The sequence below is a fragment of the Pteronotus mesoamericanus genome, unplaced genomic scaffold, assembly GCF_021234165.1.
Source record: "Pteronotus mesoamericanus isolate MK-2021 breed Mesoamerican mustached bat unplaced genomic scaffold, CSHL_Meso_final contig_269, whole genome shotgun sequence".
Taxonomy (NCBI): Eukaryota; Metazoa; Chordata; class Mammalia; order Chiroptera; family Mormoopidae; genus Pteronotus; species Pteronotus mesoamericanus.
In genome coordinates, this window is record NW_026555114.1 from 1314570 (window position 1) to 1339182 (window position 24613).

The 24613-nt window shown below is 42.6% G+C and overlaps 2 protein-coding genes and 1 pseudogene across 2 annotated transcripts in view; 2 read left to right on the forward strand and 1 right to left on the reverse strand.

Moving 5' to 3' along the window:
* The first annotated feature begins 1697 nt into the window (after positions 1-1697).
* CHCT1 (CHD1 helical C-terminal domain containing 1) lies at positions 1698-9181 on the forward strand. Its single transcript, XM_054574811.1, has 6 exons — positions 1698-1748; positions 2883-2984; positions 3266-3441; positions 3900-3999; positions 6273-6468; positions 9096-9181. Exons 1-6 carry the CDS (start codon positions 1698-1700, stop codon positions 9179-9181), a joined length of 711 nt encoding a protein of 236 aa, XP_054430786.1.
* A 216-nt stretch (positions 9182-9397) lies between these two features.
* Positions 9398-9872, forward strand: LOC129071514 (60S ribosomal protein L23a-like; annotated as a pseudogene).
* Positions 9873-19607: 9735 nt separating this feature from the next.
* The window catches only part of APPBP2 (amyloid beta precursor protein binding protein 2), a 44249-nt gene continuing 39243 nt past the window's right edge, over positions 19608-24613 (reverse strand). The window contains exon 13 of the mRNA XM_054574850.1: positions 19608-24161. Within this exon, the coding sequence (XP_054430825.1) occupies positions 23908-24161 (254 nt within the window). The 3' untranslated portion in view covers positions 19608-23907. The remainder of the gene's footprint in view (positions 24162-24613) is intronic.

The following is a 24613-nucleotide window of genomic DNA, read 5'->3' on the forward strand; positions in this document are numbered from 1 at the left end:
AGAGTTCTTTGGAAAAATAATAATGCTAGAAAAATAGAAGGCAGCAGGAAAAGAGGAAAACCAAATATGAGATGGATTAACTCCATAAAAGAAGCCACAGGCAGGAGCCTACACGAGCTGAGCAGGGGCTGTAGAGGACAGGACATTGTAGGCATCGCTCATTCACAGGGTTGCCAGGAACCAGAGCCCAGTGCAACACACATTGATGACACTTCAGTTGTTTCTAAATTGTCATCATTGTAATGACCCTCATACATACATCTTCTCTCCTTAGGACTAATTCATAGAAGCATATCAAAGGGAATGCACATTTAACATTTGCATTACTACGTAGATTGTTTACCAATTATCAATCCCAATAAAGTATATGAGAGCCCCCTTCCCATCATCACTCTTGCCAATTTCTTTCTTAATAGCTGTACAATAATTCCGAATGAATGCTCAGGGAACACACCTCCCAGTTTGGAGGCAAAGCCACATTGTCCCATAAGTGTGTCAAGATCCACAAAGTCTCTATCATGCATGAGTATTGTGGTCAGATGAGAAGGGGGATACCGTAGACGACAGAGCCGCAGTAACCAAGCCACAGCTTGCGCCCTGTTGGCCAATGGCTGTCCCACCCGGTGCCCACGAAGGAAGGGAGGAAAAAGGGCCAAACCGGGTGGGGAAAACCAGACCTTGGACCCAGAAGACACGATGGCAAGGGCCAGGAAATGGAGTACAGCGTTCCAAGGAAGGAGATGTGGTTTAAATAAATAAACGGAGGCCGCAACGGTCTTAGTAACCTGCCGTGTGCTCTGAGGAAGAACGCGAGGGGGCGCCGTTGCTGCGTCCTCGAGAGAGCGCCCCGTGGACCTGCATACCAAGCAGGCCAGGGCGACGCTTACTCGGATCCGTGGAGGGCGGTGCAGGCGGGAAAAGCCAGAGCGGTCCGAATCCGACTGGTAGCCCCGCGCCCCACTTAGTGGCTGTGGACCTAAGGCAAGTTGAGTCTGGGTTCCTCTTCTATGAAATAGGATCACTACTGGTACCTTACCCCAGAGAAGACTGTTGTGAGTTAACTGAGATAATAAATGGTGGCTAATATTTTTGTACACACCCCTAAAAACATGACCAAACCAACATCCTACACAATTGGCCTGTGAACTTCCTGGAGGCTACCAGGGATAGAAGAGAAGTTCTAGCTCAACCGAGGTTTACTGTATTCTGTTCGCTCAGGGCACCTTCTAGTCCTTTGTTCCGAATCCGAAAAGGAATGTTACAAACCCCGGTCCTCACTCTCAGGGAGTCCACGGTGTAACTAAGGAGATATGAATGGTACACTTGCAGGAAAATGACTGTAAACACCTCACCAGTGTTCCAAATCAAGAGCATCTGATAGCCTCTTGGGAAAAAGGATGTCGGCCTCTCCTGGCCAGCTGTGCACTGGGACAAAGTCCTGGGTCTTTCCAGCACATCTTGCTCACGTCCCTAGTCCAGTTGCCAGTTGAAAGAGAAGGCTGGTGGCCACCCCTAGGAATGCAGACATGGGAGGGGGAGGGGTGCTGGACTCTGTGTTGGCAGTTGCCTTGGTTTTAACCCCGGGTTCTAGAACCAACTTGCTCACTCCCTGAGACACTCAGGTCAGAAAAGCAGTAGATCAGAGTCTGACGGGTCGTGAGGAGGCGCCTCTGGAGCCCACCAACACACCTGTTGAGATGGAGTCCTCAGATGGGCCAGGAGGCGAAGGAGACAGGCCACTTGAGAAGGTGAAGCAGGGCTGGAGATGTGAGGGAGGGCGGAAAGGAGGGTCCTTGATGGGCTTGTTTGGGAAAGCAAAGCATATGAAATTCAAGGAAGAAGAGAAGAAGGAAAATTGGTGAGGTCCATGAATTAGTAAGAAACCAAAAGAACAAGAGAAGGTTAATTCATCCATAAAGATGTTTATCAGGGACATATATTACTGGCAAGATGATGGGAAGATTTCTGGTAAGATGGTGTTGGTTATGAAGACACAGGGGCTCTCCTGTGTGTGTATGCACACACATGTGTGTGGTTATGTGGTGTGTGTGGTATATTTATAAAGCTGATCAGCCTGAGCTCCCTCTCCCTGGGGGCTGGAGAAGCCCGTGTCTTGTACCCTCTCCATCCAGCTCCCTCCCAGTCCCTGATCTCTCCCTTCAGAATGGTCTGAGCCTGGATTTTCTCTCTTCTCCCTGAACACAGGAAGAATTAATGCTCACATTTCTGACAGGCTTTTACAAGGTCAGGTGCAAATCCAGCCATGTCAATCTAACTCTGACTTCAAGTTTCATTTTACAGTCACTTTGTCTTCATTCATTAGACTTTTTGCCACACTTCTGGTGTCAGAAAATTCCTTCTCATCATTACTCTCTCCATCACACATTTTTCTGAGTGTCCATGAGCATGGCATGAGGCTAACAGTTAGGGATAGAAAGAAGTGGGCCTGGGACTTAGCCGCTCAGTAAATGTTTGCTGAAGGAGTAAATGAATCTCCGCTCATTCCCCTGAGTTGTTACTTAAATCCCTTGGTGCCTTAGTGCTCTTGTCTGTAACCAGGGTTACTGAGATCTGCTTAAAGAATTTATGAGAGAATAAAATGAATTAATGTTTATCAAGTGCTTTGAAAAGTTAGCCAGGTTAGTGTGCTATAATTATTATTTTTAAACATGGACTGGGCATTCTAGGTTTTCTAAGCAGGGGTTCTCAGAGATGGGTTTCTTTGCCCAGGGCTCACTTGTATCACTCTTGGGTCAAGGAAAGGGTCATCGGGGAAATGGAGAAGGGCTTTGGCTGGGATTGGGTCAGTGGTTGTCCAGCACTGCCTCTCAGGAGGAGTCACCCAAGGCCCCAGGCTGACCACTGCCCCCGCCTCCTCCCAGGTGATGGATGTACCCCACTTGGAGAGGAGCGCCAGCACCATCCCTGCTGGAGACTCACTTGTGAGCCATGCCAAGGGCCTGGACCAGTGTACCTTCAGAATTGTGAGTAAGGAGCCATCCCAGGACCCTGTTCCCCATTCCTCACAGGTCAGAAAACCTGAGCCAGGTATTGGCAGGCCTCAGACCCATAGCTTATTGCATCATTTGTCACACTCTCGGGAAAGAAGTGTGGGGTAAGACATTGACTGGAGCTTCCTCACATAACGTGTGATCCTTCCTGGGTCCCAAGGGCTATAGCTGGACTGGCCTGCTGTTTACTTGGGGCTGCCCATCTGCCTCTTCTTTTCTCCTATGGCCCCTCACTTCACCTGTTGCCTCTTCAGTGTAAAGAATGTCTAAGACCATTAAAGAAGTGCCTGCGAAAGTTGAACGTGCCCAAGGACCGTCCCCAGAAGAAGCAGCTGAACTACATGAAGAAGAGCCTGGTGGTCCTAGGCGACCACATCAACACCTTTCTTAAGCACTACTGCCGAGCCTGGGAAACGAAGCACTGGAGGAAGTAAGGGCAGCCTTCTTGCCCTTCCCACTACACCACTCCTGGGTCATCACTTCTAGACTCAAGGTCACACCTGAGTCAAGATCCTCTAGTCCTTCACCTTTATGTGAAAGAGTCAGGATCCTGGAATGAGCATGGCAAAGATGGGGTGGAAAGAACAGGGTTCTCCAGTCACTCAGGGCAGCATTGATTCTACGGCTGTACACACAGTGGGCAAAAAAACTCTCCTGACCCTGAGGAGAATAACCTCTGATTGAACAACTACTGTGTAGTATGGGTGCTCATCACCAGGCCAGGCTATTCAAGGTCTGGAAAATCCCTGCTTCTCCATGTCCCCAACCAAAAACCAAGGAGGCAGCATGTGGCTCATTTCTCCCTGAGTGGGTTTTGGCCACAGGACAAATGCTGGAGGGACAGGGGCTGTGCCCTGCCTCCCTCAGCTTCCAGTTTCTCCCCTATAGGATGCTCTGGAGATTTGTCTCCCTCTTCTCGGAGTTGGAGGCAAAGCAGCTTCACAAGCTCTACAAGTACACCAAGAACAGCCAGAACGCCAAGTTCCTGGTAAGACACTCAAGAAAACAGCTCCTGGGCCCAGCTGAGGGTTTGACGGGTGTGTTCTTGGGCTGTGTGGGGAGGCGGGGGACCGAGGGGCCTTCTGACAAAACCAGCCCTCCCCCAGCCCTTTCCACAGCCCGCTGCCTGAGAAAACCCTCTCTGCCCCTAACTTCACACCTGCAGTGAGAGCCCAGACTGGGGCTGAAAAGGACAGAGACTCATCTTCCAGTTCTTGATATTTATTCACCCTCTATACCCACACACTAATGTTAACAGGAGCAAGACACATGCCTCTGAGCCTTGGGTGGGGATGGCTGAGGCCTGGCAGAAAGGCACAGCCAGCTCAGGGAAGGCTCTGGCACTACCGACAGAGCCTGGCCTGGCTTTATCAAAACCAGTGATTCTCAAATATTTTGGTCTCGGGTCACTTATACCCTCTTAAAAATCATTGAGAACTTCCCCAAAGCATTTGTTTCTCTAGGTTGTATCTATCGATATTTTTGCTATTAGAAATTAAAGTTAAAGAAAAATTCAAAATATGTATCTACTAATCCATTTAAAAATAAAAGCAAGTAGTCAATCACATAATTAACATAAATAATTTTTATGAGAAATAGCTATATTTTCCAAAACAAAATAAGTTAGTGAGAAGGGTGGCATTGTTTTACATTTTTACAAATTTCTGTAGGATCTGGCTTAACGGAAGACAGCTGGATTCTCCTATCAGCTCCTGTAATCAATCTCTTAGCACATACTAATTTGGTTGAAGTATGTGAAGAAAACCAAGCTTCATACAGTTGTATAATTAGAAAAGAGAGAAGTAGTTTATTAGTATTTTCAAATAATTGTGGATATTTTTCTTTGATACCACACCAAACCTCAACCAGTGACAGTTACTTAATTGCAATGCGGAATCTGAAACCATATTAATTAACATTTTAAAATAGACTTTTTTTTTTAGAAGTTTCAGGTTTACATAAAAATTGAGTGGAAAGTATAGAGTTCCCATATACCACTCCCTCCTATGCCTACTTATTATTAGCATATTGACTTAAAGCAGTACATTTGTTATTATTTTTGAGCCAATATTGGTACATCATTAACTTATAATGTCCATAGTTTACATTAGGATATATTCTTTGTGTTTTGTACATTTTATAGGATTCAACAAATGTATAATGACATGTACCCACCATTATAGTATCATACAGAACAGTTTTGCTGCCCTATTCCCCCACCCTGATGTTACATCTATTCTCCCTCCCTCCTTCCCACCAAACCCCTGGCAGCCACTGACCTTTTTACTGTCTCCATAGTTTTGCCTTTTTCCAGAGTGCCATATAGTTGGAATCATACAATTTGTAGCCTTTTCAGATCTGTGTCCATGAACTTTTCACACTAGCTTACATTAGAATCTGTTGGTTTCTCTCTCACGCTTTAGAGTGGGCCCCACTTTGCAGGGGGTCTGGGGAGGTCAAAATATTTTAAGGACCCCCAGGGGTTCACAGCACACACTTTGAGAACCTGTTCCAAAATAATAATCATAGGTAATACTTTCTACGTGCCAGATACTTTATGTTCCCTCTGGTAATCTTCAAAAGTAACCCTAAGTGGTAATTAGAATTATTGTCCTCAGCGTGTAAATTAAGATGCCAAATGTAGGGAGATAGAGTAACTTGATCCAGACCACATAGCAAGTAGGGTTCAGAGAGGTGGATTCAAACAATCTGGCACAGAGAGAAGCCCCGCTCTAACCACACCTGAGACCCCCCCACCCCCGCCTCCAACTCTCCAGCTGTACAGCTTTAACCAGATCCGTCCCTGCTCTGGGCCTCCGTTTCTTCCTCTGAACATGAATGGATGGATAGGTTCAGGGATCCCTTCTCTGAATACCAGGAGCTGCTGTTGTATTTTAGTGATTCCTGGATTTCACTGGCCAGGAAAATTTCAAAAGGTATTTTCAGGCTATCAATTTTAATTTTGCAAGGGATTTTTTAAAAATTGCTTCACTACAAACACATAAGACACTGCTATAACTCAAAAAAGAAATAGACAACTTATCTCAAAGTAAAGAACCACCCAAGAAGAGACAGTTGGCAGCCTGGCCTCCATGTCTCCATGATCCTTTCCCTCCCACATCTGTGACGCTCCATCCTTCCGGGTAGTCAGGTGTTTGGTGCAGCCAGACCGCAGCAGTTCCCCAGCAAGGGCGTGGATGGCACTATGGAACAAGGACCCCTCTTCTCCACACTCTTCTCAACACTATGGCTCCATTGCAGGCAACATTCTTGCCCTTGGATGCTCTGGAGAACTCCTTGCTGGCCAACCAGGAAGACTCTCTGCCCAAGCTCTGCAGCGCCTGGGGGCTGCACAACAACATTAGTGGCATGAAGGAGAGGCTGTCCAAGATGCAGGCCCCAGGTGGCGAGGCCCCCCTACTGGTGGAGCCAAGATGTGGCACCCACCTCAGGAGAGGTAATGCCCACTAGGTGTGGGGGGAGTGCCTGGAAGAGGGAGCTTGCGAGCAGAGCCTGCGTGGTCCAACCTGGAGCACCCTGACACTTGCCTCTTCCTTTCCGTCTTCACCCCTGCGTTTCTTTTCCTGTCCATTTTCCTTTCCTTTCTCTACTTTTTTCCCCTCTTTTCATTCCCCTCCTGGCAGCCATGCCCATTACAGAAAGTTTGAGATGCACAGGTAAGTATACATCAAACGAGGGAGAGTCAGCCATCACCCAGAGGCCATGGCGGCCAATGTTTCGGTGGGTTCCCTTCGGGGTTCTGTGTCATTTCCCCTGGAGGTCTCATGATACAATTTTGAATTCTTCATTTTTCAGTTAAGATTTCAGCAAAGGCACTTTCCCACCTGACCAGAAGCAGAGCAGAGGCTGTTTCTAGTGGCCACAAATGGGAACTCCTAGAAGTGTCTGAGCAGCAGCAGGACACCCACTCTAGGTGTTGGGTGGGGTATGGGCTCAGGAAGGGGTTCATTCCCACTGGGAGAAGTCCAGCCAGATGGCCCGGGAATGGCCTTCCCAGTTGCTTTGGCCTCAGCGATGACTGCACTGCCTGACTCTGAACTTCCAGAAGCTGTAGGAATAGGGGACACATCTCTTCCGTGGGAGGGGTCCCAGCCAAGGTTGGAACCTAAGATGACCCCTCCTGTGCACTGAGGCGCAGAGAGACATTGGAGCCACCTGCCCCTCACCTTTCTGGAACTGGCCTCTCGGGCCACAGTTAGCTGTTCTTACTTAGCCACTGGGGCAGAAAGTGAAGGCAAACAAGGTTGCCTAGAGCTTCAGAGCTTGGTCTTAAGTTGGACCCAGGGTGTTTCCTCTGAAGTTGGAGCTGGCTGAGGCTAACGCGCACCAGCAGCCCCCGGGGCCTTGTCCGCTAGTCACAGCTGGACTGAGTGGGAGAGCAGAGTAAGAAAGAACAGGTTGGGTGCGGGTGGGCATGGGTGAGGCAGCTACTGAGACCCAGAGTCCTGCCTGGGCTCTGGGTGGCCCCTGGTCCTTGTGACTGCAGTTGAAATTGGTGGAATGAAGCATACAAGGAAGTGAAGGCCATTCCGTCATTAAGACGATCTAGACCACGTAGTCCATGAATCAGATGAGGAAAAATAAGCTCCAGGCTTTTCACCTGGCTACTCCCTGTACCAGGTGCTTTTTATCTGGGAATGTCACTTAACCCCTTCAGCATCCCAATGAGATAGGTATTATCATCTGCCTTTTGTCAATTAGCAATCTGAGGTCTTAGGGCAAAGGGTAGGGCAGGCTGTCTGGAGGAGGTACATTTGGGACAGGCTTTAAAGAAAGGGAATAAAGAAAGGGAGTGGGGAAGAGGGGAGAGGAGGTGGGAGGAAAGGTGCGCAGGGGCGAGAGGTAATGAGCAGAGGCTGGGATTGGAAGTGAATAGCAGAGCAGGCTGGAGAAGTGCAGGACTCGGGGAGCAAGGGAAAAGGCTGGGGTGGTAGGTTAAGAAGTTTGGCTCTCATGCAATTCTTAAAATAACATTGTATTACTACAAACATAAGCATATCATAAAAATTAGATAATACAGATAAACAAAAATAAGAAAATATAAACATCACATTATCATCACCACTGCCAGCACTTTCGAAATGTTTTTATGCATATAAAACACATATGTCAACCAAAATGAGACCACAATGTATATACTTTTGACTTGAACTTGCTTTTTTTCAGTTAATTGTGTCAATCTTCCATGTCAATATTTTTATTTCATCTAATTAGTAGATGAAATACTCCATATTCAAATTTTTCCCAGTAGTCAAAGATGTTTTTTGCACTGGTTTCCCAAACTTCATGCATTTCACCTGCTTATGTGTCTTAAGTCTCTTCTACCCTAACAAAGACCCCATTTTTACTCCCTGACCTGTTGAAGAGACCAGGCTATTGTTTGGCGGAGTGTTCCACTTTCTGCTTTTTTCTTGTTTATTCCTTTTGGCACCTTTTAAGTTTGCTCCTCTAAAAACAGGACTATAGATCAAAAGTCTGGATGAATTCATGTTAAACAATTAATTTTTGGCTGGGAGACATTAGAAATAAGGTTACGTTCTTCACATCTATGCTACATAACACATACTGTATCTGGTGGACCCACCATGATGGAGCTGAGGTCTACCCGTGCGATTAAAAGTAACATGCATGGTGTTTCTCTGGCACTATGTTCATAAGTCAATTCTTAAATGAAACAATGGCAATAGTGTTTGCAAGCAATCTATCAGCAAAGTCCTAGGAACTGGGACGTGAAACCGGGAGATAGGTGTGGGGAGGAATCAGAGTCTGAAGCCAGATGTCAAGAAACACGGGTCTGGTCTCGACTGTGCTCCGGACTTGCCTCAGGGTTTGGGGAGGCCTTTCCTCACTCTCTGGCTGGTAGGATCCCTCATCTGTAAATCGGGGTAATACCATCTCCCTACCCTGCAGATTTCTGTGAGAAAAGAATGAGGGATATAAGTTGGACATAAGATTTTGTTGTACTTCCTTTAGATCCCTACCACATCCCCTGAATGTTACAGACAGAGATTCTCTTAGTGTCTGTGATGTCACCAGAACTGTCTCTGACCTTCCATTTTTCAGGTTCCTCAAGAAAACTTCCTAAAAAACCAAAATGCAAGAGCAAGGGGGTTAAGGAAGTCCCAGAAACCCCAGAGACCAGCCCATAAGAAGACCTGGCTGGGACAGAGGTGTCAACACTTCTGTACCTAGGGAGATGGGGACCCAGGAGGAGAAAGAAGAAAATTGTCTTTATCAAAAGGACACTTGGGTCTTAATTATGTATAATGGTGTGGGAAATAAACATCCTTATGACAGCTCTACTTGGCTAACAACCATCATTCATCCATTTTCCAATTTATTTAAAAAATATGCTTTTCACAAAGATGGTGCCAAAAGCGAAGAAGGAATCTCCTGCCCCTCGCAAAGCCAAAGCCAAGGCAAAGGTTTTGAAGGCAAAGAAAGCAGTGCTAAAAGGCATCCAAAGCCACACACACAAAAAAAGAAAATCCACATGTCACCCACCTTCTGGAGGCCAAAGACAGTGGGGTTCCACAGGCAGCCTAAATATCCTCAGAAGAGCACCCCCAGGAGACACAAGCTGACCACTATGCCATCATCAAATTCCCCGACTGCCGCATCAGCCATGAAGAAGACAGAAGACAACAATACGCTTATGTTCATTGTGGATGTCAAGGCCAACAAGCACCAGATCAGACACGCTGTGAAGAAGCTCTATGACATTGCTGTGGCCAAGATCAATGCCCTGATCAGACCTGATGGGGAGAAGAAAAGGCATATGCTCAACTGGCTCGAGACTATGATGCTTTGGGTGTTGCCAACAAAATTGGGATCATCTAAACTGAGTACTGGTGGCTAATTCTAAATATAAAAATTTTATACTACAAAAAAATCTGCCAGCCACCTTCTGTGCAGGTGCCCCCCACATACACAGATGAATAAGAGGCGGTCACTTGTGTGAAGGACCATCATTGCCCAGTGGGGAGACGCATGTAAAAAGACATCACACCAGGGTGAATACAGGGTCCAGGGAGAGGCCTCAGGGAAGTAACAAAGGAGCTCATGTGCATTTGCGGGAGGTCGGGGAGGGAGGGGAGGAGCAAGGGGAAGTAGAGTGGGCCTGGGCTCTGAGTGGTCAGTCTGCAGCCCTCCTGAATTATCTGGACTTCGTCTTGTGGGAAGAAACCTGGGGGCGGAGGAGGGCAGCGGCAAGGGAGGTGTCAAGCAATGGAATGGGCTGTTCTGACTTGGGTACTGGGGAGATGCTCTGGAGGCTGCGAGCAAAATGTGTGGAAGTGAGAGCAGAGGCAGACCAAAGAGGAAACAACATCAGATTTTCTCTATGATGGTGATTCAAACCAGCAGCCAAATATCGGCAGCCTGCGTGCTGAATTCAGACCATTGGTGAACAACAAAAACAGATTTCTGGCTTTGAAAAACTGGCCACACTTGAACCTGCCTTTTCACAGGACAACATCTGGCTAGGACTGAGAAGTAGTTAAACTTCAGTTTCATTTATATTCCTTCCAGTTCACCACTGACCCCTCCACTCCGTATTGCCTTACACTTTGGTCTTCTCCATTCTGTCATCATCACCTGTTTGACGCTTTAGTATTTGCTACCCTTGGGTATACAAAGGCAAGATAGATGTGCATAAAGGCGGGATGGGTGAATTTGTGTGATTACATAAGTTAAAACTGACCATTTTCAGTGATAGATGTGGGAGAGGAGAAAGGGCAGGAGGGAGGGAGGAAGGGTAGGAGTGATGAGGACACATTGTTTCTAGCTAGAAAGACCAGGTAGATGGTGGTCAAGCTCAACTCCAGGAGGGCAAACAGGCCCAATCATTTTCCAAAAACACAGGAGAACCAGAGCTCTGCCCGAGGCAGCAGCATACAGTTCCCAGGGCTGCCCTGGAACGGATGGGACCAGAACAAATACGTGTGACCCTTTCTCCTCCTCTTGATTTTATTCAGGAATGAATATCATCAAAGACTTAAAAATGCAAAATGAATATCAATCTAGACTTGAAGAACAAGTACAGGGAAGCATAAATAGGGAAAGGAGCGGGCAGCCCAGACCTTTCTTTGCGCCTTACACCCCTTAGGAGAGCCAAGACGAGACTGCTAAGGCACGGGCCTGGAGCCGCCTCGCTTGGGTGATCCCTGACGGTGAGACCAGGGCAAGCAGGTCCCAGGAAAAGTGCTGGCTGTTCTGGGTACAAACCAAAATAGGGAGCTGTCCCCTGTGTGTGAGGCAGCACTGCCACCTAGAGGTGTTATGGGACTCAATTTACTCTTCCAGCCAGGGCAGGTGTACTCCAGAGATGCAGACCAGGAAGTGGGGAAGCTTCATAGCATCCTTCCAGACAAATCAGAAGGCCTGAAGGCAAAATGTGCACTAGGTGAGACATGGTTTTGGTGCCCTTAACTCTTTCCTCAAATTCAGTAGGACCTCAGAATTCCAAAAGAGTAGATCACTTGACATTGCTCTGCTGAAAGTCCTCCAACAGCATGCAGGATTTTTAGGACAGCAAAAATACTTAGAATGATACTAGAATGGTGGATATGTTTGCCCAAACCCATACAATATGCAAACTCCAAGAGTGAACACTAGTGTAAACTATGAACTGCTGGGTGGTAATACTGTGTCAATGTAGGTGCATCAATTGTAACAAATGTACCATTCTGATGCAGGATGTGGATGGTGGAGGAGCCTATGCAAAGTACAGGAAATCTTTGTACTTTGTGCTCAGTTTTGCTGAGAACCTAAAACTGCTCTAAGAAATAAAGTATTGAAACAAAGAAACCCCCCCAACAGCTCTTCACCTCATGCAGATTAAAAGTCTAAGTCTTTCCAAGGGCCTATAAGGCTCCCTGTAATTCTACCCCTACTGTCTATTGTGTTATTTCTCTGCCCTCATCCTTGCGTTCTCATACTTGCCAAACATACTCCCACCTCAGAGCCTTTCACTGTCTGTTTCCTCTGTCTGGAATGTTCTTCCTCAAGACACCTGCTTAGCTAACTCCTTAATTGCTCTCAAATCTTCGTTCAGATGTCACCTCCTCAGAGCAGCTTAGCATGTCTGCCTGTCTTAAATTCCAGTACCCACCCCCCCACAATTTAAAGATCCCTTACTCTGTTTTTGTTTCCCTAAAGCACTTAAACCCCTCAAATATTAGATAATTTAGTTTATGATTATATTTCTTATTTATTCCTGGTCTCCTCCCACTAAAATATAAGTTCCCAAAAGGCATACCTTTTGTCTGTTTTGTTCATTGCTGTATCTCAAACAACCACAACAGTACCCAGTGCATAGAAGGTACTTAACAAACATTTGTAGAATGAATGAATGACTGAATGAAAGAACCAAAACAGAGCATTTAATCTAACCACCTCCTGGTTCAGAGGGGAAATAAAAGCACAAGAAAAAAAGTGACTTACCCAACGTTGTACAGGAAGTCAACACCAGAAGTGGCACTAGAACTAAGACCTGATGACCCCCAGGCCAGCGCACTTCCCACACACCAGTGACACAAACATGCCACCAAAACATTGTCCACAAAATGTAAATAACCTGCAAGACTCAGTTCATTACTTCTCCTGGGATCATTTCTATTTTTAGTTAAGATATCTCTACCCAAAGTACGCCTCTCTAAGGTGGACTTGAGGACATGAGAAGCAGGTGGTTGGGGGAGGCTGCTTGGAGGTGGGGAGCCTTGGTGGAAACCCCCAAATCACCCTCGACCTACACTGCCTCATGGGTAGGCATGCCCTACAGCAAACGCTTCTGTGATGGCCAGACCAGGCAGCCCCCAAGAAGGACCATCCTCCTAGAGAAGAAAGGATACTTTCCCTAAAGGCTTAAGAGGGAGAGACTCTTGACCACTGCTGTAACGACTGACTACTGCCTGATGCACTCCCCTTCTAGGCGACTGGCGTGACATGATGGTCTCCTTGGCATAATAACACTGCCACAAATGCATGTGACTCAGGAGAGATGGCAAAGTGCTTTGCATCCATTCTCAGAGGATCTTCATATTAAACCTGTGAGGGAGGCTTCTCCCCATTTCAGAGAAGAAAATAAGGGCTTAGGGGCTGGCGCAGCTGAAATGAGATCTTGACTTTCCAGGTCTTCTGACTCCATGCCCTGTGTTTTGTCTTTATGATTTTTCCTTTGCACACTCAGGCATTTTCTATTTTATGTAGTTAAATGATCAGTACCTCTTTTTATGGCTCCTACATGACATTGAAAGGGCTTTTCTAGCTCTAGGGTTTCAGTTTTTACATTTAAATCTTTGGTCCAGCTGACATTAATTTTGGTTTAAGATTTATAATAAGAATCCAGTTTTTTTTTTTCAGATAGTTAAACAGTTGTCTTTACACATGCAGAATGTATTTATAAGATACCGTGTAGGGAAAAATTCATCTTTTCTACACTGATATGAAATGTCATCCGTGTTATATATTAAATTCCTGATTTATTTGAGTCTACTTCTGAACATTCTGTTCTGGCCCATCAATCTACCTCATGTAGGGTTCAGTTTTTATGAAAAAGGAGAAAAAGATACTACAACAACCAAACAGGGTATGATAGGAGAAGAGTAAAAGAATCAAATAAAGAATCAAGTAAAACTTTTAGAAATGAAAAATAAGGGGAGGAAAGGGATCCCATAGTCTCTTCTTGGGACTTCCCCTAATGTTTGTATGACCTCATTTAACATATTTTAAATCTTTTTATTTTCCCCTTTGTGGTATAATTAACTTCTGGTGCAGGAGGGTAGCTTCCTAAAATCTCAAGTTGGCCCTGAGAATCTGTAGCCAGAGAGCCTGGTGCTATCTATCGCTTCGAGACAACCAGAGGCAAGGAACTGCTGTCTTCCCAAAGTTGTAGGTGCTGTCTTGCTAGTAAGTGGCAGCTGTGAAATTCCAGTCCAGTTCCAGAGCCTGTACCCTCAACCACACTAGAGATGCTTCTGGGATACAACAAGCAGTCCCTCAGGGAGAAGTTGGGGAATGGATATGGGTGTCCATACGGGCAGAGAGACCTGTGAGGGCCCAGGGCAGCCTCAGATTTGAGTGAGCCTGTCCACACTACCACTCTGTCCTGGGTTTGTCCTAGTGAGCTGTGAGCTTCCCAGAAATGTTTGGCTTTTATAGGCTTCCTCCTCCACCTCCTTTTTTTCTGAGACTCCTCCCTTTATTACCTGAAATGACTTCTTTGTCATTAGACGTAAGCTTCGAAAGGACAAGATCTATCTAAAGCTCCTCCTCCACAAACCTGACCTGAAACCAAGGAGCTTATTATCAAAACCCTGAAAATTACTAGTGCTGAGCGCTAGCTGAGTCTTACAGGTGCCATCTTGGCAGATGGAATCACATATTCAGTAAAACTGGAGTTTTCAGTCTCCTCTTACTTCCCCTCCATAACCCTCCAGCAAGGGAGGAGGAAGCGAGAAATTAACATTCATAGTGTCTATGATGGGCCTAGTACCAACCTAGGCATTACATTCATTTTTTATAATTATATTTTATTGATTATGCTATTATGGTTTTCCTGATTTTGTCCCTTTGCCTCCCCTCCACTCAACATCCCTTCCTCGAACTCCCTCAGGCAATCCCCTCACCATTGTTCATGTGTATGGGTAATACGTGTAAGTTCTTTGGCTATTCCATTTCCTATACTGTACTTTACATCCCCATGCCTAGTCTATAACTACCTTCTTATATATCAATAGGGATTACTGTGCCTCTTAATCCCGTCACATCTTCACCCATTCCCCCACACTCCCCTGCCACCTGGCAATCATCAAAATGCTCTCTGTATCCATGATTCCATCTCTGTTCTTTTTGTTTGCTTAGTTTGTTTTTTAGATTCAATTGTTGATAGATATGTATTTTTTGCCATTTTATTGTTCATAGTTTTGATCTTTTCTTAAATAAGTCCTTTTTAACATTTCATATAATAATGGTTTGGTGATGATGAACTCCTTTAGGTTTTTTGTTTGTCTGGGAAGCTCTTTATCTGCCCTTTGATTCTAAATGATATCTTTGCAGGGTAGAGCAACCTTGGCTATAGGTCCCTGCTTTTCATGACTTTGAATACTTCTTGCCAATTCCTTCTAGCCTGCAAAGTGTCTTTTGAGAAATCAGCTGACAGTCTTATGGAACTCCTCTGTAGGTAACTAACTTATTTTCTCTTGCTGCTTTTAAGATTCTTTATTTTTAACCTTTGGCATTTTAATTATGATGCGTCTTGGAGTGGGCCTCTTTGCATCCATCTTGTTTGGGACTCTCTCTGCTTCCTGGATTTGCATGTCTATTTCCTTTACCAAATTAGGGAAGTTTTCTTTCATTATTTTTTTTTAAATAGATTTCCAATTTCTTGCTCTTTCTCTTCTCCTCTGGCACCCTGATGATGCGAATGCTGGACTTCTTGAAGTTGTCCCAGAGGCTACTTACACTATCCTCATTTTTTTGGATTATTTTTTCTTCTTCTTGTTCTGATTCGTTGTTTTTTGCTTCCTTATGCTCCATATCATTGATTTGATTCTTGGCTTCATCCAATTTACTGTTGTTTCCCTGTAAATTGTTCTTTATTTCAATTAGTATATCCTTTGTTTTTGACTGGATCTTTTTATGCTGTTGAGGTCCTCATTAAGTTCCTTGAGCATGCTTATAACAAGTGTTTTGAACTCTGCATCTGATAGATTGCTTATCTCCATTTTGTTTAGCTCTTTTTTTTTGAGTTTTGATCTGCTTTCATTTGGGCTATGCTTCTTTGTCTCCTCATTTTGGCAGCCACCTTGCATTTGTTTCTATGTATTAGGTAGAGCTGCTATGACTTAATGTCTTGGTAGCATGGCCTAATGTAGTAGGTATTCTGCAGGGTCCAGTGGCACAGCCTCCCCTATCACCCAAGCTGGGTATTTGAGGTGCACCCTTCATGTGGGCTGAGTATACCTTCCTCTTGTAGTTGAGCCTTAGTTGCTGTTGGCAGATCAATGGGAGGGATTTACCCAGGCCAGTCAGCTGCAAGGATAGGCTATGACCACTTACCACCAACCTCCATCCTCCATTGAGGATCAGCTGTGCAGGGGCAGGACAGTGGTACTCCAACATGCTCTGTAGCTGTCCATGGGGTGAACTGGCCCTGGAGTTTCCCTGGTGGTGCTAGCCAAGGTCAGCCTCTACCTGTGTTTTGCCCAGGGCCACCCTGCCTGACTGATAAAGCAATCTGAGATGACTGCTGCTTGTGCTGGGTTTGGAGATTCCCAGGTGAAGCCAAACTGTGAATCTAGGCTGGCTGCTGCTAGTGCCAGGCCTGGGGCTCACTGAGGCCATCTGTTGCTTGTTTGATAGGATCTACAAAGTTGTGAAGCATGAGTCAAGACCAACCATTCACGTGGAAAAGCAGCTTGGGTGGGCCTGTAAATTGGGTGGGGTGGAGTCTCTGGGGATCTTCACAGCAGGTTAGTGTTAGCCAGGTTGGTGAGTTTCAGATATGGCACCATCCTGCCAGCTCTGTGAGGGGAGGATTTAGCAAAGGGACAATGGTCTTCGCTTGCCTTGATGCCAGACACTTCATTTCCTCCCCATATACCCCATCACTGGGGTAGCTTTTCAAGCAGCTACCCCAGTGCTGGGGCTGAGAGAGAGTGATTCTGAGTAGGTGAGTCCATGTGTCAGTTCTTTGAGAGAAACTGCTTGGGACTTTAGTTTTTTCCATCAATTCAATCCCCACTGGTTTTTGCAGCCAGAAGTTATGGGGGCTTACGTTTGTGGTACTGGAACCCTGGGCTGGGGAGAGTAGTGTGGGTCTGGGACTTCTTGCTCCCGAGATATCCCTCCCAAATTTTTATCCATCACTTGTGGGTGAGGGTCTAGCCCATTCTGTTTCTGTGCCTCTCCAACCAGTCTCAATGGATGTGATTTCTTTTCTTCCATAGTTGTCAGAATTCCATTCAACTCAGTTTCTAATGGTTCTGAGTGATGGGTGTTCTTTATTTTAGTAGTAATTTTGATGTGGTGTGAAGAAGTGAGCCATGTCTGCCCAAGCTGCCATCTTGACCAGAATTCTCATTTATTTTATTTAATCTTCATAATAATACAAAAGACAGGTAGTGTCCGTTGCACTGGACAGATGAGGGGCCAAGCTCAGTTATTCATGGAGTAATCTGACTCCATAGCTGGTAAAACGCAGCTCCTCTGAAGTCTTCTTTCTCACTTTACTCACCCTGCATTCCTAGAACTTCCAACTGCTGACAAAATCTGCCTTTAGGTAAATCATGTGTCTAAAAAGTACAAGTTAAAGACTTGATTTGCATGATCAAACATATACTAACTAAATTTCATTTATCAAAAAGCAGCCAAGTGTCTTTTTTTTTTTCTTTTCTGTTAGGTGTAGAGAAATCTGATTCCTCTGATACCAACACACCAGATGCAGAATGTGGTCTGGCAATGGGTCACAGCCAATAAAGGAAAGAAAAATACTCAAACTAGTATTTAAGTAGCACTGAGTGAAAAACAAAGCCTGAGTCTATGCTGAACAAGAATTTTACATGCTACATCAGTATTCTAATTCAGAAATAAATCGCAGTTGAGCTCTGGCTGGTGTGGCTCAGTGGATTGAGCGCTAGCCTGCAAACCAAAAGGTCGCCCATTGATTCCCAGTCAGTGCATATGCCTGGGTTGCAGGCATGCAAGAGGCAATCTATCAACTGATGTTTCTCTCACACATCAATATTTCTCTCCCTCTCTTTAAATGATCAGATTTCTTCAAACTTTACATATCATGATCTGATTTAACTGCTTATGCAAGTTGAAAGCCTTTGCCCTAAAATTAAAAAAGTGGTAACTCAACTTTACTACCTTATTTGTAAGTGTACAGTTCAGTAGCGTTAATTATATTCATTGTTGTGCAACCGATCTCCAGAACTTTTTCATCTTGCAAAACTGAAACTCTATACCCATTAAGCAACCATTCCCCATTTTCTCCTCCTCCTAGCTCTGACAACCAGCATTCTACTGTCTGTTTTTAGGAGTTTGACTATTTTAGATACTTCACATAAGTGGAATCATACAATATTTACTCTCCCCACTTCCTTTTGTGCCTGGCTTATTTCACTTAGCATAATGCCTTCAAGGTTCATCCATGTTGCAACAAGTGTCAGATTTCCTCTTTCTATGGCTGAATATTTCAATGTACAGAGTGGGGCAGAAGTAGGTTTATTATAGTTGTTTGTATGGAAAATACTACAAGACTAAACTGTTTCATGTACTCAAAACTGTGAACTTATTTTGTCCACCCCTGTATATACCACATTTCTTTTATCCATTCATCTGTTGATGGACATTTTGGGTTGCTTCCACTTTTTGGCTATTATAAATATTGCTATGAACATGGGTGTTGATTATTCATTTGAATCCTGCTTTTAATTCTTTTAGATATATAATTATATGAGGGATTGTGGAATCACACGGTAATTCTAATTTTTTGAGGAACCACTTTACTGTTTGCTAAAGCAGATGTGCCATTTTACCTCCCTACCAATAACGCACTAACATCCTAATGAACGTGAGTTTGCCTTGAATTTTCAAACTGTAGAAACATATATATAAAGTGGGTATAATTTGCTAACACTAGAATAATGTTACAGAGTAAACTCTACGCTTAGTTAAATAAATGCACAAATCAACAAAATATATGAGCTGGAATTAGTCTTAATTTTGAAAATTATATGTTAATGGCTTTAACAAAGCTTTAATAAGATGCTGTGTAAGTACCAAGAGGAGGCAACTTAAGCCTTAAGGGAAGTTTCTCTTGTCCACTGAGCTTCGCAGATAAGACTTTATGGAGGAAGTGGCATTCCATGAGAACACCATGTTTATAGTCGTGCAGGTGTAAAAGGAAAAATGTAAAAATTCAGTATCACTGAAGGAGGCAGGGTGATGAAGCCAGTACTGGCTGTTCCAAGTCAGGTGGGATTTTTGTCTAAATGTTGATTAATTTTCTTTATAATTTTTAAAAATTGTTTTATATCGTGTGACTGTTTCAAGAGTAAGATTCATGTTTCATGGAGGATTTTTGTTTGAAATACTGAATTTGACCTCACCATTCATATGAGGAAATGAAACGCAAAGAGGCTTATGATTCATATCTCAAACTCCCACTGTTCAGAGGCAGAGATGGAACTGTAACCCAAATCCAGGGTTTTCTCCACTAGGAAAGCCAGCAGAATTCACCTGGTCTCATCACCCATTTTCAGCCTTTTACAGTTAAAAGGGTAGGGGGAAAAATGGTGCAGTTACTCTTGTAAAGTCTAAAAAATCCCCTGCATTAATGTAGTGCTTTGTCTCTTCCAAAGTACCTTCTTGTGCACCCTTTCCAAATACCGTTCCCATGTGCCTCTCCTGCCATACACCTTACTTTTCTTGAACAAGAGCACTTCTACTCTAGTTCCTACTGTTTCTCTTGCACTATTCTCTAATAAAAAGTTTGCAATGTTTAAACAATCCCAAGTCCCAATCAAAAGTATCAAACTAAATTGGAAACAGATACACTATGAATGCAGGAACACTATATTTATTAGGTCAATAATTCATTTTTAGCAATACAAGTACAGAATATATCACAATGCTGGTTACAAACATACTTAGTATGGTTTAATGGTTACAAAAAATGGTGGGTACTACAAGTTTGTGATAAGGATGATATGAAAGGTCATTCTGACACAATGAAGAATTGTCTTAAAAAAATCAATGACCTTAGATATTTCTATAGAAATTACTGTGGCACTATTAGTGGGGATTTTTATGTAAAGAATTGTTAGTGATTTGCTTTTAATTGTTTCATTAAGAGCTTTTTATTTTGAGTCTATTAAACTAAAATCCCCTGTTGCTTAATAAAGTATAAAAATAGTACTGACCTGGTAATATTTAATAAAATGTAGCATTCATTCACATCATAAAAGTAGAACTAAATTGAAAAGTTTCAGTTACCGTGGCAACATATCTTCCCATAAAAGGAATATACAGAAATGAGTAATGTTACACAAATGGTACCTGCAACAGTTATTTAGTGATCCAACACTTATGCACCACAAACCAAGTTTTCTAGATATCTATATATAGCATATATTTTAATCTTAAACTTTACTTTTGAAAAAATGTACACTTCAACAAACTCACTAAGGCCACTCATGCTATTGATACCTAGGATTGCAATGAAAGAAGGGCATTATTTAATAAATCCTAAAGTACACTCCTTCAGATCTCCAACAGGGTAAAACCAGTTTTCTGCCTAAAACATTCCTGAGATTTGTGGGCAATACAACTTCTAGTGTTCACGCCAGAGATTAATCCAAATGTCAAATTAAAAAAAGAAAAGAAAAAGGATTTCCTAGCAAGATCTGAGGTTTTCCAAAACCAAGAGACGAAATATGTTAATTTTAAAGCAAAAATAAACCTCTTAAAAAAGGTTTGCACTAATTATAAGTATGTATTTTTTCCAGTAGTAACTCTGCCAATCCAGAAAAAGGATAGTTTAGAAGCATCAAGGATACAATATTCTGGGGAAAAAAATAAAAACTAATTGGCAGTTAATTGCATTTGCTACTTAGCAAACCATTCTTTCAAAAGTATGGTCAAAACCTCAATCATGTTTCAGGCCTGTTTACTGTTCATCATGCTGTTTGCACTCTAAGGAACAGCCAAATGGCAACTCATTATTTATAAGGTTGCAGCCTCTGGACTTAATTTTCACCTTATAATGAACTCTTCGCAAAAAGCCTAGGAAAAAAGGTCTTTGTCAAATATTTTATTTTTATAAATGAAAGCATCCTGGAATTACTACAGTGGGGTTATTACAAAGCAATGCTGATTCATTCTTAAGCAGAGACAGAGCTTTGAAGGATCCTAATGCTTTCAGCAGAGTCAGCTTTTTGGGGACCCATAAAAATTATGTTCTAAAAACCCAACTGGCTCCATTAAATCGAATGCAGAGGTGACTGACTACTCATGTGGCCCATGAGTATTATAGAGCTCTCTAATGCACCCAACTTGAGTAGCACTGAACTTTAGGAAAAAGACTGGGTAAGAGAAAAGAAACGGAAGTCAGATGAGACCAAAGGCCCCTTCTTTAACATTACTTTGCTGAACTTCCAGAAAAATCTCAAAGTTGGTCTAGGCTTCCTTACACACAATCCTACCATATGAGAAAATTTTGTGTAAGCTATTGGCTGTTGTGAAGTAAATTTTATTTTCCTCTTCATCTGAGATTTTTTAACCCCAGAAATCATGGTGACATTTACCTCTCTCACTTATCCTAAACATTTCTACTAAAAGGATAAATCCCACACTTTAAATTATCAGGGTATTTATTCTTCATTAAAACCATAAGCAACATCTTACGTTACATCACTAACAGAAACTGGTAATCTCTCTTTTCAATCTAGTGTATTTGCATTAGATCAAAGTGTATGGATTTATAGAAAACTACATTAAAGTAGTAGTAATAAAGAAAAACTACCAATAATTTTTTTTTTTTAAAGAAAACTGGCTGTCACTTAACATTACCACCCTGTGATCCTAGGCACCTAATATCATGTTGCTTTATCACAGAATGTGAGCTAAATTAAGCTCAGACTGAATGAGGCCTTAAGTCATTTGCTTGATTTTATCCTAGGAAATGTTATATGTGCACAAAACCAAAAAATATAGATTAAAAAAAAAAAACTTCATATGAAAACATAAGTTTCAAAATATTTATTGAAAAACATTTTACCATGACATTCCTATACCACAAACATACCACAGGACTCTAAATAACCAACAAAAGTATACAAAGCCTATCCTGAAAATATCTTTGGAGGTATTAAATATATAGGCCCATGAGGATAGAGCTGAGTAACTTAAAGATGTTAGTCCTTGGTCACACAGACTGTTTGGTAATTAATAAAGAGGTGCCTCTTGGAATCATATTGCAATTAACTGGGAGTGGGGAGGTGCGGGTGTGCCAATGTAGTCTTTTAGAAATTAAAAAGAAAATAATTCAATTCAATGAATAAACTCAGGTTTTGAAATCACATAGTTATAATCTTAAAATCTGGGCCTGCATCATCTCTTTAAGTGCCTCCCCAATCAATCCCATCCCAAGGACTTAAAAATACTGGCTCATAACTAACAAGACTGCAAAAGACAGTTTTAAACAAGGTTATATTTGGGAAGTTCAAAAGTGTTTAAAATCAAATTTATCTGAAATACCCAATTACTTTTTCTGTATTGAATGCGGAGAACAGTTCAGATTTTTCTCCCCCCTCCCACCCCAACATGCATGTTTAAAGAAAACGAAAACTCAACACACATCCACTCACCCATAGACTACTCCAAGCACTTAGCCAGGAATAACATCTCCAACAGCCAAGTCATAAGCCCCTGAAAATAGGGGGGAAAACCCTGATTCTTAACTATAGAGGCACCAAATAGGCCACTATAATAAGAACTGAGGTAACAGCAAAAGACCTTTTAGTTTCTTGGATTGCTACATGTCACACTTCTCAAATTTGAATATTACCTCAACATTAAATAACCTGACTTAAAAAAAAAAATCAAAACCCAATAAAGAGAAAGACAACCTAGTGAAATAGATATATTAGGGGATTTTTCCATTTGATTCCTGAATTTCAAATAAAATGACCAAGCTGTACTATTATCATAAAAATGAAATATTTCTAAGACCTGCTTATTAGGGGGCATTCATTTTTCTGTTAAGCCCCATAAACCATATAGTAACCTAAAATTCCCATCTGGACAAGAGAAATTCCATTACTCTTAGCCAGTATACTTGTTAACTGCACTGATTATTGGGGTAACATTTAAAATGAGGGGGATGGCTGCAGCAGATACTTATAGACTTGCTTATGGCACTGCCACCTGTGTACCTTGACTAAAGCTATGTCACTTAAATTGCCAAATTGCCCTAGTTTGGTGTCTATTACATGAATATAATTTTTGCATTATTAATTTTCATTATACATCTAAATGTAATCATTCTACTGTTAAAAGTAAACTCAGGGGCTAAAATAATCATCTAAAGCCTCTGGTCCAAATAACCCTTTAACCCTTTCTACATGAGGCTGGTCCTTTTTAGATTCTCCTGGTCCTTAGCAAATGTTATCACAGCATCTTGCATTGTTGTACCAAGAGAAAAGAAAACAAAAACCAAGAGTTAAAACTGCTGGCCTATCAGCTTTTCTATTACTTACAGATCCACACTGGTCCAGTACAGAAGAATCTGACTGCCTTTCCCTTCCCTTGGAGCTCTGGAGTGGTTGTATCCACTTCTCTGGGTCAGGTAGCCAAACCTAAGCCAGGATATCCCTCTTCTATTAGTACATCTGTTAATTTTTCTATACTGCATATAAAGATTTTCCCCATGAAATTTCTTTACAGTACAGTATTGAATACCTCCACAAGGAAGAATTATATGTTAAAAAGTTGTTAAAATCATCCTTACATAATAAGAATGCAACTCTTAAACTCTTAAATAGTTTTATTTAGGGGTTCTTTTTTTCTTTCAGGCTTTCTGCAAAATGAAATATTTTTTAAAAAGAAAAAAAAAGATTTCCTGTTGTTTGTTCTACTAAGTGGAAAATATGGGCCAGACTACTTATACATGCGGTACATGCTGAATATAACTGAATATATGCTTATACCTACAGACACTCTGCGAGATAGGGATCACCCAAATAGGGTCAATGGACTGGACCAGTGTTTCAATGCAAATTCCAGCCCCAAAAAACAACATGGTTTTGATTTCACAGTATGAATTCCCTGGAATCTGGGAAAAGGTAAATTAGTTAACTGAGATCATGCCTCAGCAGCTCGGTCCCTCAACATTCTGAGAAATCAGGAAGGACTGCACCACTTCTTCAGTAGACTGGGGGCTGGTGTTGACATCTTCAAGAGCATCGGTCACTGAATACTGTCGATCTCGCAACCGGTTCCAGTTAGACAGAACATTGTGATATTCAAACACTTTCTCATAATTTCCAATGGAGTTGTAAAGTTTAATGAGACCTCGATAATCATATTCCAGTCCACTGTAGCCTTCACCAAAAAGTTTCTTCCCTGAAAATCACCAGAAAAAGAAAAAAGAAAACAAGCTTAAAAAGTGAGGTAGGAAGCAGTTTCCACAAGACAACAGAAGTTCAGCTCTTTAAATAGGGCAGCTTGGTTTTATTACTCCCTGAAAGGAATAAATTCATGTCTCAGCCAGTGCTCACCAACCCAGTCCTTCCCATACGCTATCTCTAACACTTACAAAAAAAAATTTCTGTCACCAGAATAAAATTTCATAGTTTGAGGGACTGATTTGAAGAGGTCTAAAATAAAGAACAGCAGCACCTCTAACAATAGAAAAATACATATGCACAAGGCTAATCAGTCTAGCACTCTTTATGATTGCAAAATATTGGAAACAAATAAAAATAAATTGGCAAGTGATTCAACCAACCATAGCACATTAAAGGTTATATTACACATTTGTACACAGAGGAGTAAGTTCTTGGGCTCTCTATGAA

What these genes read in the sequence shown, in the direction of transcription:
- CHCT1 (XM_054574811.1), top strand. Translation starts at nt 1,698, where the DNA reads ATGGAGTCCTCAGATGGGCCAGGAGGCGAAGGAGACAGGCCACTTGAG. An exon ending in GAAACGAAGCACTGGAGGAA is followed by an intron (nt 3,442 to 3,899) that starts GTAAGGGCAGCC and finishes TCTCCCCTATAG; the next exon opens with GATGCTCTGGAGATTTGTCT. An exon ending in TGGCACCCACCTCAGGAGAG is followed by an intron (nt 6,469 to 9,095) that starts GTAATGCCCACT and finishes TCCATTTTTCAG; the next exon opens with GTTCCTCAAGAAAACTTCCT.